General features: G+C 32.8%; 2 protein-coding genes across 4 annotated transcripts; both read right to left on the minus strand.

The window, feature by feature from the left end:
* Positions 1-2,884: 2,884 nt before the first annotated feature.
* On the minus strand, positions 2,885-4,589 carry LOC121214906 (receptor like protein 21-like). Its single transcript, XM_041089412.1, has one exon. It carries the CDS (start codon positions 4,587-4,589, stop codon positions 3,048-3,050), a length of 1,542 nt encoding a protein of 513 aa, XP_040945346.1. The 3' UTR covers positions 2,885-3,047.
* On the minus strand, positions 3,939-9,959 carry LOC121214422 (receptor-like protein 56). Of its 3 annotated transcripts, XM_041088058.1 has the most exons (10): positions 9,625-9,959; positions 9,317-9,475; positions 8,749-9,098; positions 8,509-8,580; positions 8,209-8,367; positions 7,664-7,738; positions 7,414-7,566; positions 7,234-7,308; positions 5,318-5,464; positions 3,939-5,199 (listed from the first exon to the last, which is right to left on the minus strand). In XM_041088058.1, the coding sequence occupies exons 5-10, from the start codon at positions 8,282-8,284 to the stop codon at positions 4,595-4,597; spliced, it is 1,131 nt and encodes a 376-aa protein (XP_040943992.1). In that variant the 5' UTR covers positions 8,285-8,367; positions 8,509-8,580; positions 8,749-9,098; positions 9,317-9,475; positions 9,625-9,959; the 3' UTR covers positions 3,939-4,594. The 3 variants fall into 3 exon arrangements, with proteins under 3 accessions (XP_040943992.1, XP_040943994.1, XP_040943993.1); XM_041088060.1 differs by lacking the exon at positions 5,318-5,464; XM_041088059.1 differs by having other exon boundaries at positions 9,317-9,959.
* Between the last annotated feature and the right edge of the window lie 3,888 nt (positions 9,960-13,847).

Below are 13,847 nucleotides of genomic sequence, written 5' to 3' on the forward strand. Positions count from 1 at the left end.
TATTTAACTAGTAGACAAAGTACAAGATTATTTAACTACATAAACAATATAATAGTTTTGCCTTTTAACTTAATGAGTAAATATTTATCAAAACGATATAGTTTTGCCTTTTAATTTAATAGTTTTAACTTTTAACTTTGGAAAAGATAAATTCAGATTTTCGGATAACTCGAATTGTTTAATTCATATTCAAGTTGAATAGAAAAACTTATTTTTTTATTCGGGTTGATCCAAATAACTTGATTAACTCAAATAACTCGAACTATTTAATTCAAAATTTAAATTTTTTATCAAAATTTTCAGATCAAATCGGATTTTGCTCACCCTAGTATTGAACATTATTTTTATATACGGGTGTATATATATATATGTGTGTGTGTGTGTGTGTGTGTTTGATGTGATTTCCTTGTGAGTTCCATTTATTTTTAGAAGTTTTTTCACGTAAAATTTGTGTATTTAATATTTTCAATCTTTTATTATTCTACTTGTTCGTTGCAAATACGTTCGATTCACAACATTTTAACCTAAACTTAATTGTAAATGATATATATGAGATATTTTACAATTGAATAAATAAAAAATTATAATTAAATTCACCGGATTAAATAAAAAATTTAAACCACTAAACCATTACCCAATTACCCAAACTTTTTCTGACGTTTTCTTCTTTCTTTCCCTCCTCTACCGATTCTTTCCCCTAGTTGTTGCCAAAATTTTCATTATTTTTTCCCCTTCCATTTCTTTCTTTATTTTCCAATTGATTTGGTTGTTTATCGTTGGTTGTGTGTGTTCGGTAAGTAACGGTTTTGTCTATTGTTAATCATTCTTAGTTAACCTTTGAAAGGGGAATTCCTTTTTGGTGTTTAGGAGTTAATCAAGGGGCTAGTGGTTCTGAATCGATGCTGTGATTGTGCGAAGTCGTGATTACTCAAGCGAGGTAAGGGTTTTGTAAGGTTTTTAGTTGAGTTCCTTCCAAAATTGGTTGATTAAAAATGAATTAAGTGATTAATATGAATATTTGTTGGTCTATTTTTAGGTTTTGGAGGCTTAGGAGTGCTTACGCATTAGAAACGATACCAGGTGTGTACCCGAAACGCAGAAAATGGGATTTGGCGAAAGCCTGAAATTGTTTGCTATTTGGACAGCAACAGTGGGCTAACTTTGAAAAATCATCATAAATTGTGGAAATCAAATTAAAGATGAAAAAAAGTATGGAATTAAAGATTATTGAGTCTAGTTTCTCATAGAGAAACGGTATAAGTAATGGAATTGTAAATCGTGAGATATAATAAATTTTGTGAGACAAGGTCAAAATGAATTTGGGTTCTCCTGTTTTGAATTTGGAAAATCATTAAAAATTGTATAAAGATAATTACGGGTTAAAATTTATATGATTAAAATTCTTAATGAGTATATTTTCAAGAAAAACAAACCTGAATATCATCTGAATCCCATACTAAGAGATAATTAATTTTTAAAGAAGAAGGGTCGAAATTGTCAGATAGCAGAACAAGAACAATTTTGAAGAATTAACTGTATTTATTGGCTAAACCAAAAATTCTAAAAATTTTAAGGTAAGAAGATATGTGAGTCTGTTTTTCGAGAAAATCAAGCAGATCTTAATTTTGAATTCTGTAGCTCAAGTTATAAATAATTTAGTGAAAATGACTCAAGTAGACAACTTTAAATGATCATATTAGTAAATAGTAGAAACATATATGAATATTTAGCTAGCATGAGTTACATTAAAAATGGATCACACGGCCAAGGCCAATTTGGGCCGAGTGGGCCACGCGGGAACACGGGCGTGTGGGTCCATTTTTACCGAAATTTTCTAAGATTGCACGGGTTGCCCAAGTCGACTGTGAACCTACTGTAAGGTTGGTAAGCACTACTTAAACCCCTAAATGTGTGAAATTGACTGAATGATATTTGTACTGAGCATGTTAATATCTAAATTGAATATATGTATTGAAATTGTATAATAGCATATCATCCATGGTATGTTGCATTGCATTGAGTTGGGGGTTGTTATTTGGAGGAAGTGTACTGAAAGGCTTTAAGCCTAATTTACTAGCATCTCAGCTGCAAACTACTATTTTGTGCTGCATGGGTGGGTTGATTATATCCCCACATGGTGTGTAGAGGCTGGTTGGCCGATGGAGTTTTAGTGAGCACAAGCATTGTCATCTGTCCATCACAACTTGTGAAGACAACAAAGATACTCATAAAATAGATCTGCAAACTGAAAAGAGAGAAGTCATGTGGAGTGAATAAGAAGAAGAAAGAAAAAAATGTTGGTGGGAGGAAGAAAAAGGCGCGCGATAGCCAATCCAAAGGTTGTCAATGCCATTGGGCAAAATAAAAGATAATAAACAAACGGCTTGGAGAAAAAAATTAAAAAAAAAAAGAAAAAGAATTAGGCAAAATTTATATTAATGTAAGAAATGTAGGCTTATTATGATATTACATTTTTAAGTGTGATCATTCAATTATTAAAAATGTATTTATAACAAATTATGTAAAATTTTATATAAGCATATAATATGTTATGCAAAGAGAATCACTTTTCTTAGTTGAATTGTTATAACACATTATAGAGAATATATTTTAAATTAAAGCATAATGTGAATACGATACCAACCAACAAATTAAATTCAATGATTATGGATAATTTATAAAATAACTTCAGGGGGAAAGATGAATGAAGAGTTGCCTTGTGTTTGAGGTTTTAAAATATTTAAGTTTTAGATTCGATTTTGGTTTAATTTTATATTACATTTATTACTCAATATTTTAATTTAATTATGATTAAACTTTAAATTTCATAGAAAAAAGAAATAGATTGTTGAAAATGATAATCAAAAGATAAAGCTACAAACTTCCTCCCCACAAACCTAAGAGCTTTTTATTCAAAATGCAGAAATCAACAAAATATTCCTCACAATCCAACTTAGCATAGTAAAACAATTAGGTGGGGAAATCAAATCGTAATTCCTTTTTCCTTGAATCAGCACCAACCGACTTTGTTGAAATCTTCACGATAGCTAATCACATTGCCTGAAGATGTGATATGCAAGAAAATTGGCCATTGTTGAGTAACGGCAGGTTGTGATACACTTTCCAATAAAAGAAAACCAAACACTTCGCCAATAAGGATTTATGTAAAGAACAACAAAAATTGTCAACACCACAACTATATAAGAAACCAGAAAGCTTACACAAAAAACATACGTGTCTAGCAAACTGTCCTCTCCTTCATCATCTAATGAATTTGATCTAGTTGATGGTGCATCTGGTTTGGAGCAACTTTTATGCAAAATAGTTCCACAAAGAAAAGGGTTTCCCTCGTAACTACTTTCAATAAAGGTCCCATATTGAGCTTTTGGTTCAGGAATACTACCTGACAAGTTGTTGTGTGCCACACTAAAAACTTCCAAAGAGTTCAACTCTACCAACTGATTGGGGATTTCACCACTCAAGTTGTTGTAAGAAAGGTCCAAACTCTCAATTTGATGAAGTTTTGAGAATGATGAAGGTATAACTCCCATCAACTTATTGTGTGACAAGTTTAAAGAATAGATTTCACTTAAGTTCCCTAATTCTGGTGGGATATGACCAGTTAAGTTGTTGCAAGATAAATCAATCCCGGTCATATATGCAAGGATGTTGCCCTCGTACGAATAGAACCCACTCTTTGTTGTGAACTCTATTACTTCTTCTAAGTAGCTGTCAGGGTAGTAAGGATTTATATCCCTTTCCAATTTTCTCATCGCAATGGATGTTGATTCATCCTTTTCTGTAAATGGAAGATAGAACCCAGTTGCTAGACTCTCTTTCTCTTTCATTGGAAGAGATAAATTTCCCAAACAAGAAGGTATAGGACCAGAAAACATATTTTGAGAAAGATCTATGATGCTTAAAGAATACAACTTGCATAACTGAATTGGAACTTTGCCATGAAAATGATTATCTTTCAAGAGAAGAACACTCAAAGAAGAAAGTGTGTCAATCCATTTTGGAATGCTACCTGTCAAATTGTTTCCTCTAAGATCTACAGTCACTAGTGAAGAGCTATTATAAAAAGCAAGTGATAGTGGACCTCTCAGTCTATTCCCGTGGAGGTGGACATGCTTTACGTTTGGTGGATTAAAACATGACGGTATAGAGCCAGATAAATTATTTTGAGAAAGATCCAAAAACTCCAACCAATTCAAGTTGCAAAATTCCATTGGAATAGAACCCTCGAAACCATTGTTGGACAAAGCTAATCTCAATAAAAATGATGCATTCCCTATCCATCTTGGGAGCTTTCCATGCAACTGGTTGTTACTGAGATCAATATCGCTTAGTGAATTTGGAAACTCAAAAGTAGACACATCAACATTTGTCACCTCTCCTGAAAATTTATTTCCATCCAAATATAAATTCTGCAGCCCATTTGCTTTGAGAATCGCAGGAACTACATTTCCACTGAAGTTGTTATTTGATAGTCTCAAAATGGTCAGTGAGCCTTTCGTGATCAACTCTTCTGGTACTTTTCCATACAATTGATTGTTTGATAGATCTAAAATTGATAAATCCTTCATGCCACTTAAACAAAGTGGGATATTACCTTCAAAAGATTCTTGGATAAGAATAACCGACTCAAATGTGGAAAAGTTGAACATGTACTGGTCGGAATTTGACCTTGTATTTTGTTTTCAGAGATGTCAATTGAAGATACATTAGAAATAAGAGCTGACGAAAATGAGAGAGGACTAGTAAAAGAATTGCCCTTCAAGATGAGATCTTCTAACTTTGTGTTGTTTTCTAACAACCAAGATGGGACCGTTCCACTGAAATTGTTATGAGAAAGATCCACATATCTCAAGTCATATTGGTAGTAAAGGAAGGTAGGAAGCTTACGACTGAGCTGTTGAGATGTTATGCACTTTGACAAACTGATGACTTCAAATTGGAACTTTGGGATTGAGGTATAAAAGGAAGGTTCCGTTACCATCTTGTTTTCATTACTCAAGAGGGCTTTGAGGTTTGAAAGGTTTGCAAATGGTGCGAATGACAACGGAATTTGAAAATGGTTTCTTGAAATATCTAACACACGAAGAGCTGTCAAGTTACTAAAACAATGAGGAAGCATTCCCTCCAGTGCATTCCCACTCACATCCAATACTTCAAGATTCCTTAGATCACACCATCCTGAAAAATTGAAAAAATTGGTGGAAGAAATTCTAATTAAATTTGGTCTTATTTAAGAGAATATGAGATATTACACAAAGCTCATACAAAATTCAATTTGAGCCATAAATTTATTTACCTTGATTAGGTAGGGGACCAATAAGTCCACAAGCATATAAAGATAATGTTTTAAGAGAAACGAGTACTCCAATGCTTTGCAAAATATTGGTGTTGAGAGTAGAATAGTCAAGATATATTTCCTCCACATTTCTCGACACATTTGATTCTAAGCAATGTCAAGAGATATTAGATAACGATATTGTAAATAGAAAATTATAATTGATCATGAGAAAGAAGTTCATATTGACGAGAAATGCCGAGGACAGCAATCGCCATCCCATGTCAAAAAAATCATTTGAGATAAATAATGTTTGATTTTCTCAGTCTTTTACTTTTTGTGAATGAAAATAAATATAATTTACTTGAAGTTTTTTTAATTATTCGAAAATGCCATTTATTTATTTTAGGCCAAAAAATTCCATTTATTTAACTGTAATATGTATTTTTATGTTTTATATTATTAAAACCATATGACATTAAAATGATAGTTATATGACATATTTTTCCAAAAATATGTGTATTTTTATTTATAATATTATTTTTTATCTCATAAAATTTAATAAAATATTTTGAAATTATATTTATACAAACAAAATAATTATGAACTCTAATACTTTAAAATTATGAAAATTTTAAAATATTCTACTTTCAAACCGAAGACCAAGCACATCATAATGGAGGATTTATAAAATGTTCCACCAAACCCATAAGCTGAATTTTTCCATGTATGATGTAAAACACAAAGACAAAGATGAGCAAACACAAAGACAGAAAATTATTATTTGTCAGTTTCAATCATGTTCCTGTTATGATTTGATTTTATTTAGGTTCATCCATGTAAAACAAAGAAACAAAAACATTAATTAGGTGAAAAATAATTAATTGTGTTATAACATAATCCAAACCTTGTATTAACAAATATTCTGTTTTTTAACCTTTTTCAACGATGAAGTGGGGAGCACCGATTCAGGGGCCAAGCAACAACTTTGTATTGGAGGATCGAAATAAAATTATTTTTTTTGGAGGGACTAAAGTTAAAATTATTTGTGTTAAAATTGTTGAAATTGAATTTTTAATGTTTAAAGTGACTCAAAATGCAATTTTTATGCATATAATTAAAAAGCTACAAAGGATTATATTGAATAATTAAATTTTAAAAGGACTAAAAAGGGTATTATACCCTTGATTATAATATGTCATAGGTTCTTGTACTTTTCAAAAATTTGTAATTTAGTCGATATACTTTTATTTCTAAGGATTTAGGCCTTCTATATTTTCAAATTTTAGAATTTAAGTTCAATTGTTAATATTAGTTTTTTTTTTTTGACGTTTTGAAATAAAGAAAATATTCAACCGGTAGCAATGTAACTAAAAAAATAGCATTATAATGAACCTAAATTTAACAAAATAATCTTAACAGTGTTAACAATTAAATTTAAAATTTAAAATTTAAAAAGTAGAGGGATTAAATTCGTAAAAATAAAAATATAGAGACTAATTTACAAAGAGTATAAAGATTTATGTTATATTTTAACCTATACCCGTTAGCCTAGGGGGCCAAGACCTCTGGCTACCACTTTGGCTTTTCCTCTACACCAATTGAAGATTAGTTTAATTGACATTGTTGACATTGCAACAACTCTTTTTCTTTATTTTCTTCGTCTTAAAAAAAATGGTTAATTTTTAGTTTTGGACATTTTTAATATACTTAAATTTGAGATTTAATTATTATCCTTTATTTCTAATTTAAATTGAGCTTTATATTTTTATAATTTTACTAGTTAGTTCAAATAGTTAATTCATTAACTTTTCAATTAAAATATTATGTAGTTATATATTATTTAAAAGCGGATTTTTAAATAGATTAAATTCTTAAAAATAAAAGTTGAAGGAAAAAATTTTTTAAACAAAAACAAAAATTTAGTCAAATGATACCTTTATGGATCACAAAATCTATCAATTCATTTGCCCTCATATTTAATTCTCTTAAGCTGGTAAATGCATCCAAATCTGGAAAAAAATAGGGTAACATATAAACTTCATTATATTTTCTTAAAACATTATCAATGTTTTTGTTAATTGAGTCAAGATTTTGGGAAAAGAAAATGTTTTTACCTTTTGTATCTATTGGTCCTTTCAATTGATTGCTTATGCTCAAAGTTTTCAAATTTAAAAGCTTGTTAAGAGATGCAAATACACTATTATTAAAGAGATTAGAATTTAAATTAAGCTCTTTTAAGTGCGTCAATTCCAATTTTCTACCACCATCTGCAAAAGATTTACATAAGTTCATCACTGAAAAAGATTAGCATAAAATTTAATTATGTATAAAAACTTAGATAACTCATCAAATATAAATACATACCTTTAGAGAATTGAAGGCTTTCAATTTGATTCTCGCTTAGATCAAGTTTCTTCAAGTTTATCAAATTACTCAATCCTATATATATTGACGTCCAATTCAAATAATTATGTTAATAATTTAATTTTTACCGAATATTTGAATGAGTTTCATAAAATAAAAACAAAAAATTGGTTTGTTAGGCAATTTTTTTAGGTGTTGTAGAAATTTTAAGTTCCTCCAAGTTTATTATGCTTAATTGTTTTTCATCTATAGTAGGAAGAAGAATAGTTTCTAATTAATATTATAGGCTTTGAATATTTTATAAGTTCATCACTTTGAAAATTTAATTTATTCAATATATAAAAATCATTCCTTTGTTTGAGATGCTTTCAATTCTGTTCCCACTTAAATCCAAGTAGTTCAAGTTTGTCAAATTGTTCAATTCTGAAATTCAATCCTAAATATTGATATGATAAAATCAAATAACATATTGCAAGTTTGCAACAACTTTTCCTTCAACATAAATTGATTTTAAAGTACAAAAGAAACAAGTAAAATCAATCTACCTTGAATATGAAGCAGCCTTCCTTCCAACTGATTACTACTCAATCTTAAAGTCTTCAAGGATGAAAGATTTCTCATATCGAATAGAATGCTATTCTTCAAAGAATTCCCAGTTAAATTAAGAGTTTCCAATTTAGTGAGTCTTGAAAGCCACTGAAAACCTGATTTATATACTATATAATTAGTTACTACTAAACATAATAAATAATAATACTCTAATTTTACAATAAAAATTCACTAAAATCTGTCATTGCCTTTTGGAATAATATTCTATCAGAAAAGTCATGCACAAATACTTATACCTTGGTTTGAGATGCTTTCAATGTTGTTGTAACTTAAATCCAAGTACTTCAAGTTTGTCAAATTATTCCATTCTGAAATCCAATCCCAAATGTTGATCAGTTATGTTTTCATGATAAGATAAATGCAAATGAAATATTGCAATAGCTTTTTCTTAAACCAAATTGATTTTAAAGTAAAAGGAAACATGTAAAATAAGTCTACCTTGAATATGAAATAATATATAAATACTATATTTATACCTTTGTTTGAGATGCTTTCAATTTTGTTCCCACTTAAATCCAAGGACTTCAAGTTTGTCAAATTATTCAATTCTAAAATTCAATCCCAAATGTTGATCAGTTATATTTTCATCACAAGATAAAAGCAAATGACATATTGGAATAACTTTTCCTTAAACCAAATTGATTTTAAAGTAAAAAAGAAACAGGTAAAACCAATCTGCCTTGAGTATGAATCAACTTTCCTTCCAAAAGATTGTATCTCAAACTTAAAGTCTTCAAGGATGAAAGATTTCTCATGCTATTCTTCAAAGAATTCCCACTTAAATAAAGAGTTTCCAATTTAGTGAGCCTTAAAAGCCACTGAAAACCTGATTTATATACCATATAATTAGTTACTGCAAAACATAAATAAATAATACTCCATTTTTTAGTTAATTTGGGTAAGTACTTGTTAGTCTTTTTTTCCTCTCAACCATATGAAAAATTATTGAAGCAAAAACTAAGTTACAGGGGATAAAAGAATGGAAAATCACTATCAAACGTCACAATACAAATAAAAACTAACAATAGACCAAACTTAATTTACCTCTTGGATGACTTGATCCTTCGAACCGGTTGTGTGATAAATCTAAATATCGGAGAGACGAAAGCTCACTCAAAGATAATAGAATGCTATCATTCAAGTGATTGTAACTTAAGTCAAGGATCTCTAAATTACTTAATGTGGATGATAGCTTTCCAAAACCTGTAGGAGTACTGTTCTTTTAATTATATACAAGTAATTAATGACTTTTCTTCAATAAAATAAAATAAATTATAAGTAATTGCAAACTAACAATGAACAGAGAAATAGAATAATAAAATATGTAATTGAGGGAAAATTAAAGGCACGACCTTCATTTTCAAGGTTACCGCCTATGGCATTCTCTGACAAATAAAGACTCTTCAATTTCTCAAAGGGAAGAAGCATAGAGGCATTGAGATACCAATAATCCATGTTGTATTCCCATTTTGTAGAATTAAGGGAGAGTTGTATGACTCTCCTAGTGATGGTGTTGCACTTAACTCTTTCCCATTTACAACAATCTGAACCCTTCAGATCAACCCAACTTTTCAATGGGTTACCATAATTGAAGAAAGGTTTGAGATGCAAGAGAGCGATTCTCTCATGCTCCAAACAAGCATCAGTAGTACACCACCTACATCCTTCTAACACCAACAACAGTACTGCCATCTGTTGAAAAGTCAAAAATGGTGGGAGGTGCAATTGGCACCGAAAGAAGAAAGTAAAAAGTGGTTGGCAAGTTGAGTTTAAAGTTGAATGGGATAATTACAATTTTGGTCCCTAATTTTTTAGGCCATTTGCAAGTTAGTCCCTGAACCTCAACTATAAATAGGCCTAACCATTTCTCATTTCAACCATCCCAACCAATCTTTCTCTCTTAGTTTTCTCTCTTCTCCCATTTGAGAATTCTTAAGGAATTCTATTTGTTTGTAATACTTTGAAGATAGTAAAGTTATCATCTGGTGTTAGTGCCCGAGGACGTAGGTATAATTTACCGAACCTCGTTAAAACTCTTGTGTTCTTTCTTGTCCTATTTTTCTTTCAATATTTGAGGGTATAATAGTAGTATTTAATTGTGCTATTAAATTACTATAGAAGGGATATTCTGTCTAAGGAAAGACTTGGTATTTAAGAGATCCATGTGATCCACCTCTCTTCCCTGGGAATTGAACTTTGTGTGATTTTTTAGTACAATAATTTACACGCTTCCGACCCTATTGGAACAACAAGTGGTATCAAGAGCCGAAGGTTAATCGTAGTATGCTCTGTGGTTGCAGTTTAAACTGATCTTCCACATCAGAAAAGATTTCCTTAGGTATATTGAAAGATTATGGAGAAAACGGTCGGTGTAGGAGCTTCAACATCGTCCATGTGGACAAGACCGACAATTTCAAATGCAAGATTGGCCGTGCAGATCTTTGATGGCATGGGCCATTTTGGTATGTGGCAAAGTGAGGTTCTAGATGCCCTTTTTCAGCAGGGTCTAGACATTACCATTGATGAAGAGAAACCAGATGATGTACAGGAGAAAGATTGGAAGGCGATCAATCGGTTGGCATGTGGCACAATTCGATCATGCCTTTCTCGAGAGCAGAGGTATGCTTTTTCAAAGGAGACTTCTGCAAATAAGTTGTGGGTGGCACTTGAAGAAAATTTTTGAAGAAAAATAGTCAAAATAAGCTCCACTTGAAGAAAAGACTGTTTCGCTTCACATACGTCCCAAGTACCACAACGAATGATCACATCACCAAATTTAATCAGTTAGTCACTGATTTGCTGAATATGGATGAGACATTCAAAGATGAAGATTTGGCTTTGATGCTGTTGGGGTCACTTCCTGAGGAGTTTGAGTTCCTAGAAACTACTCTACTTCATGGCAGGAGTGATATATCTCTGAGCGAAGTCTGTGTGGCCTTATACAGTTATGAACAGAGAAAGAAGGACAAACAGAAAAACTCAATCAGAGATACAGAAGCTTTAGTAGTCTGAGGTCGTTCATACACTCGGAAGAAAACTCAAAAGGGGAGATCAAAGTCAAAGTCTAGACTCGGGAAAGATGAATGTGCTTTTTGTCATGAGAAAGGCCACTGGAAGAAAAATTGTCCAAAGCTGAAGAATAAGGGAAAAGCTGCTGTAGATGCTTGTGTTGCTAAGCATGATACTAGTGACTCTGAACTATCACTGGTTGCATTATTATCGTCGTTCCATTCAGATGAGTGGATATTGGATTCGGGTTGTACCTATCATATGTCCCCTAACCGGGAGTGGTTCTCTGATTTAGTAGAACTAAATGGAGGAGTTGTTTATATGGGTAATGACAATGCCTGTAAAACTGTTGGGATAGGTTCAATCCAATTAAAGAATCAAGATGGATCAACCAGAGTTCTGACTCATGTTCGGTACGTGCCCAGTTTGAAGAAAAATCTCATCTCATTGGGAGCCTTGGAATCCAATGGTTCAGTTGTTACTATGAGAGATGGGATTTTGAAAGTGACATCTGGCGCACTTGTGATATTGAAGGGCATCAGGAAAAATAACTTGTATTACTACCAAGGTAGTACAGTTATTGGAGCAGTCGCTACAGCTTCCGGTAACAAAGAATTGGACTCAATGAAGTTGTGGCATATGAAGTTGGGACATGCCAGCGAAAAATCCTTGCAAATTCCGGCAAAGCAAGGATTGTTGAAAGGTGCAAAGGCTTACAAATTAAAATTTTGTGAGCATTGTGTTCTGGGAAAGCAAAAGAGAGTGAAATTTGGTACTGCTATCCATAATACAAAAGGTATTTTGGAATATGGTCACTCAGATGTGTGGGGGCCTTCCAAGACACCTTCATTGGGAGAAAAACACTACTTTGTTACTTTTGTTGATGACTTTTCCAGAAGAGTTTGGGTGTATACCATGAGAACTAAGGATGAAGTGCTTAGAGTTTTTCTTAAATGGAAAACTATGATCGAAAACCAGACTGGCAAGAAAATCAAGCGGCTTAGGACGGACAATGGAGGGGAATATAAAAGTGATCCGTTCTTCGATGTGTGCCAAGAGTATGGTATTGTTCGACACTTCACAGTTAGGGATACACCACAGCAGAATGGATTGGCAGAACTTATGAATCGAACATTGCTGAAGAAAGTTCGATGTATGTTGTCCAATGCTGGGTTGGGCAAGCAATTTTGGGCTGAGGCTGTGACATACGCTGGCCATCTTGTTAATCGTTTGCCATCATCTGCATTAGAAAGAAAAACTCCTATGGAGGTATGGTCTGGAAAATCGGCTACAGATTATGATTCCTTACATGTGTTTGGAACCACTGCATATTACCATGTGAAGGAGTCAAAGTTAGATCCGAGGGCAAAGAAAGCTCTCTTTATGGGAATCACTTCTGGAGTGAAGGGATTTCGTCTTTGGTGTTTAAGCACGAAGAAAATGATCTGTAGCAGAGATGTTACCTTTGATGAATCTGCCACATTGAAAAAGGTAGCAGATAAAGATATTCAGACGAGCAATACTCCACAGCAGGTGGAGTGTACTCCAAAACAGGTGGAGTTTGAGCAGATGGGGATTTGCCCAGTTAATAAGTCTAATTCTCCAGCCACAATGGAGGAATTAGAGGTTGAAGAGGTTCTGACCCAAGAACCACTAAGTACACCAGAACCAGTTGCAGTTGCAAGGCCACGGAGAGAAATTCGTAAACCTGCTCGATTTACTGATATGGTGGCCTACGCCCTTCTCGTTGTTGATGATATTCCTATCACTTATCAAGAAGCAATGCAAAGCTTAGAAAGTGATAAATGGAAAAGCGCCATGGATGAAGAAATGCAGTCTCTCCGGAAGAACAATACTTGGGAGTTGGCGTAATTACCGAAAGGTAAAAGGGCAATCGGATGCAAGTGGGTATTCGCAAAGAAAGATGGATCTCCTAGCAAGAAGGATATTCGCTACAAGGCAAGATTGGTAGCTAAAGGCTACGCTCAGAAGGAGGGAATTGACTACAATGATGTATTTTCCCCTGTTGTGAAGCATTCCTCCATTAGAATTTTGTTGGCCTTGGTAGCACAGTTGAATTTGGAGCTAGCTCAACTTGATGTTAAGACGGCTTTCTTGCATGGTGAGTTAGAAGAGGAGATCTATATGACTCAGCCCGAAGGATACACAGATGCTGGTGGTAGAAATTGGGTTTGTAAGCTGAACAAATCGCTATATGGATTGAAGCAATCCCCGAGGCAGTGGTACAAGCGATTTGATAGCTTTATGAGAAGGCAGAAGTACACAAGAAGCAAATATGACAATTGTGTATATTTGCAGAAGCTGCATGACGGATCTTTCATTTATCTACTCTTGTATGTTGATGATATGTTAATCGCTTCGAAGAGCCAAAATGAGATAGATAAGCTGAAGGCTCAGTTGAATCAAGAGTTCGAGATGAAAGATCTAGGTGAGGCCAAGAAGATTCTCGGCATGGAGATAAGTAGAGATAGACCGAGAGGCAAGCTCTGTTTAAATCAGAAGCAATATCTGAAAAAGGTATTACAATGTTTTGGTGTAAATGAAA

Source organism: Gossypium hirsutum, chromosome D02 (assembly GCF_007990345.1).
Source record: "Gossypium hirsutum isolate 1008001.06 chromosome D02, Gossypium_hirsutum_v2.1, whole genome shotgun sequence".
NCBI lineage: Eukaryota > Viridiplantae > Streptophyta > Magnoliopsida > Malvales > Malvaceae > Gossypium > Gossypium hirsutum.

Coding starts and splice junctions, on each gene's coding strand:
- LOC121214422 (XM_041088058.1), bottom strand. CDS start 8,284: ATGAGAAATCTTTCATCCTTGAAGACTTTAAGATTGAGTAGTAATCAG. Junction 5,465..7,233: donor AGATTTTGTGATCCATAAAG/GTATCATTTGAC, acceptor GACATTGCTTAG/AATCAAATGTGTCGAGAAAT. Junction 5,200..5,317: donor TGGTCCCCTACCTAATCAAG/GTAAATAAATTT, acceptor TCAATTTTTCAG/GATGGTGTGATCTAAGGAAT.
- LOC121214906 (XM_041089412.1), bottom strand. CDS start 4,589: ATGAAGGATTTATCAATTTTAGATCTATCAAACAATCAATTGTATGGA.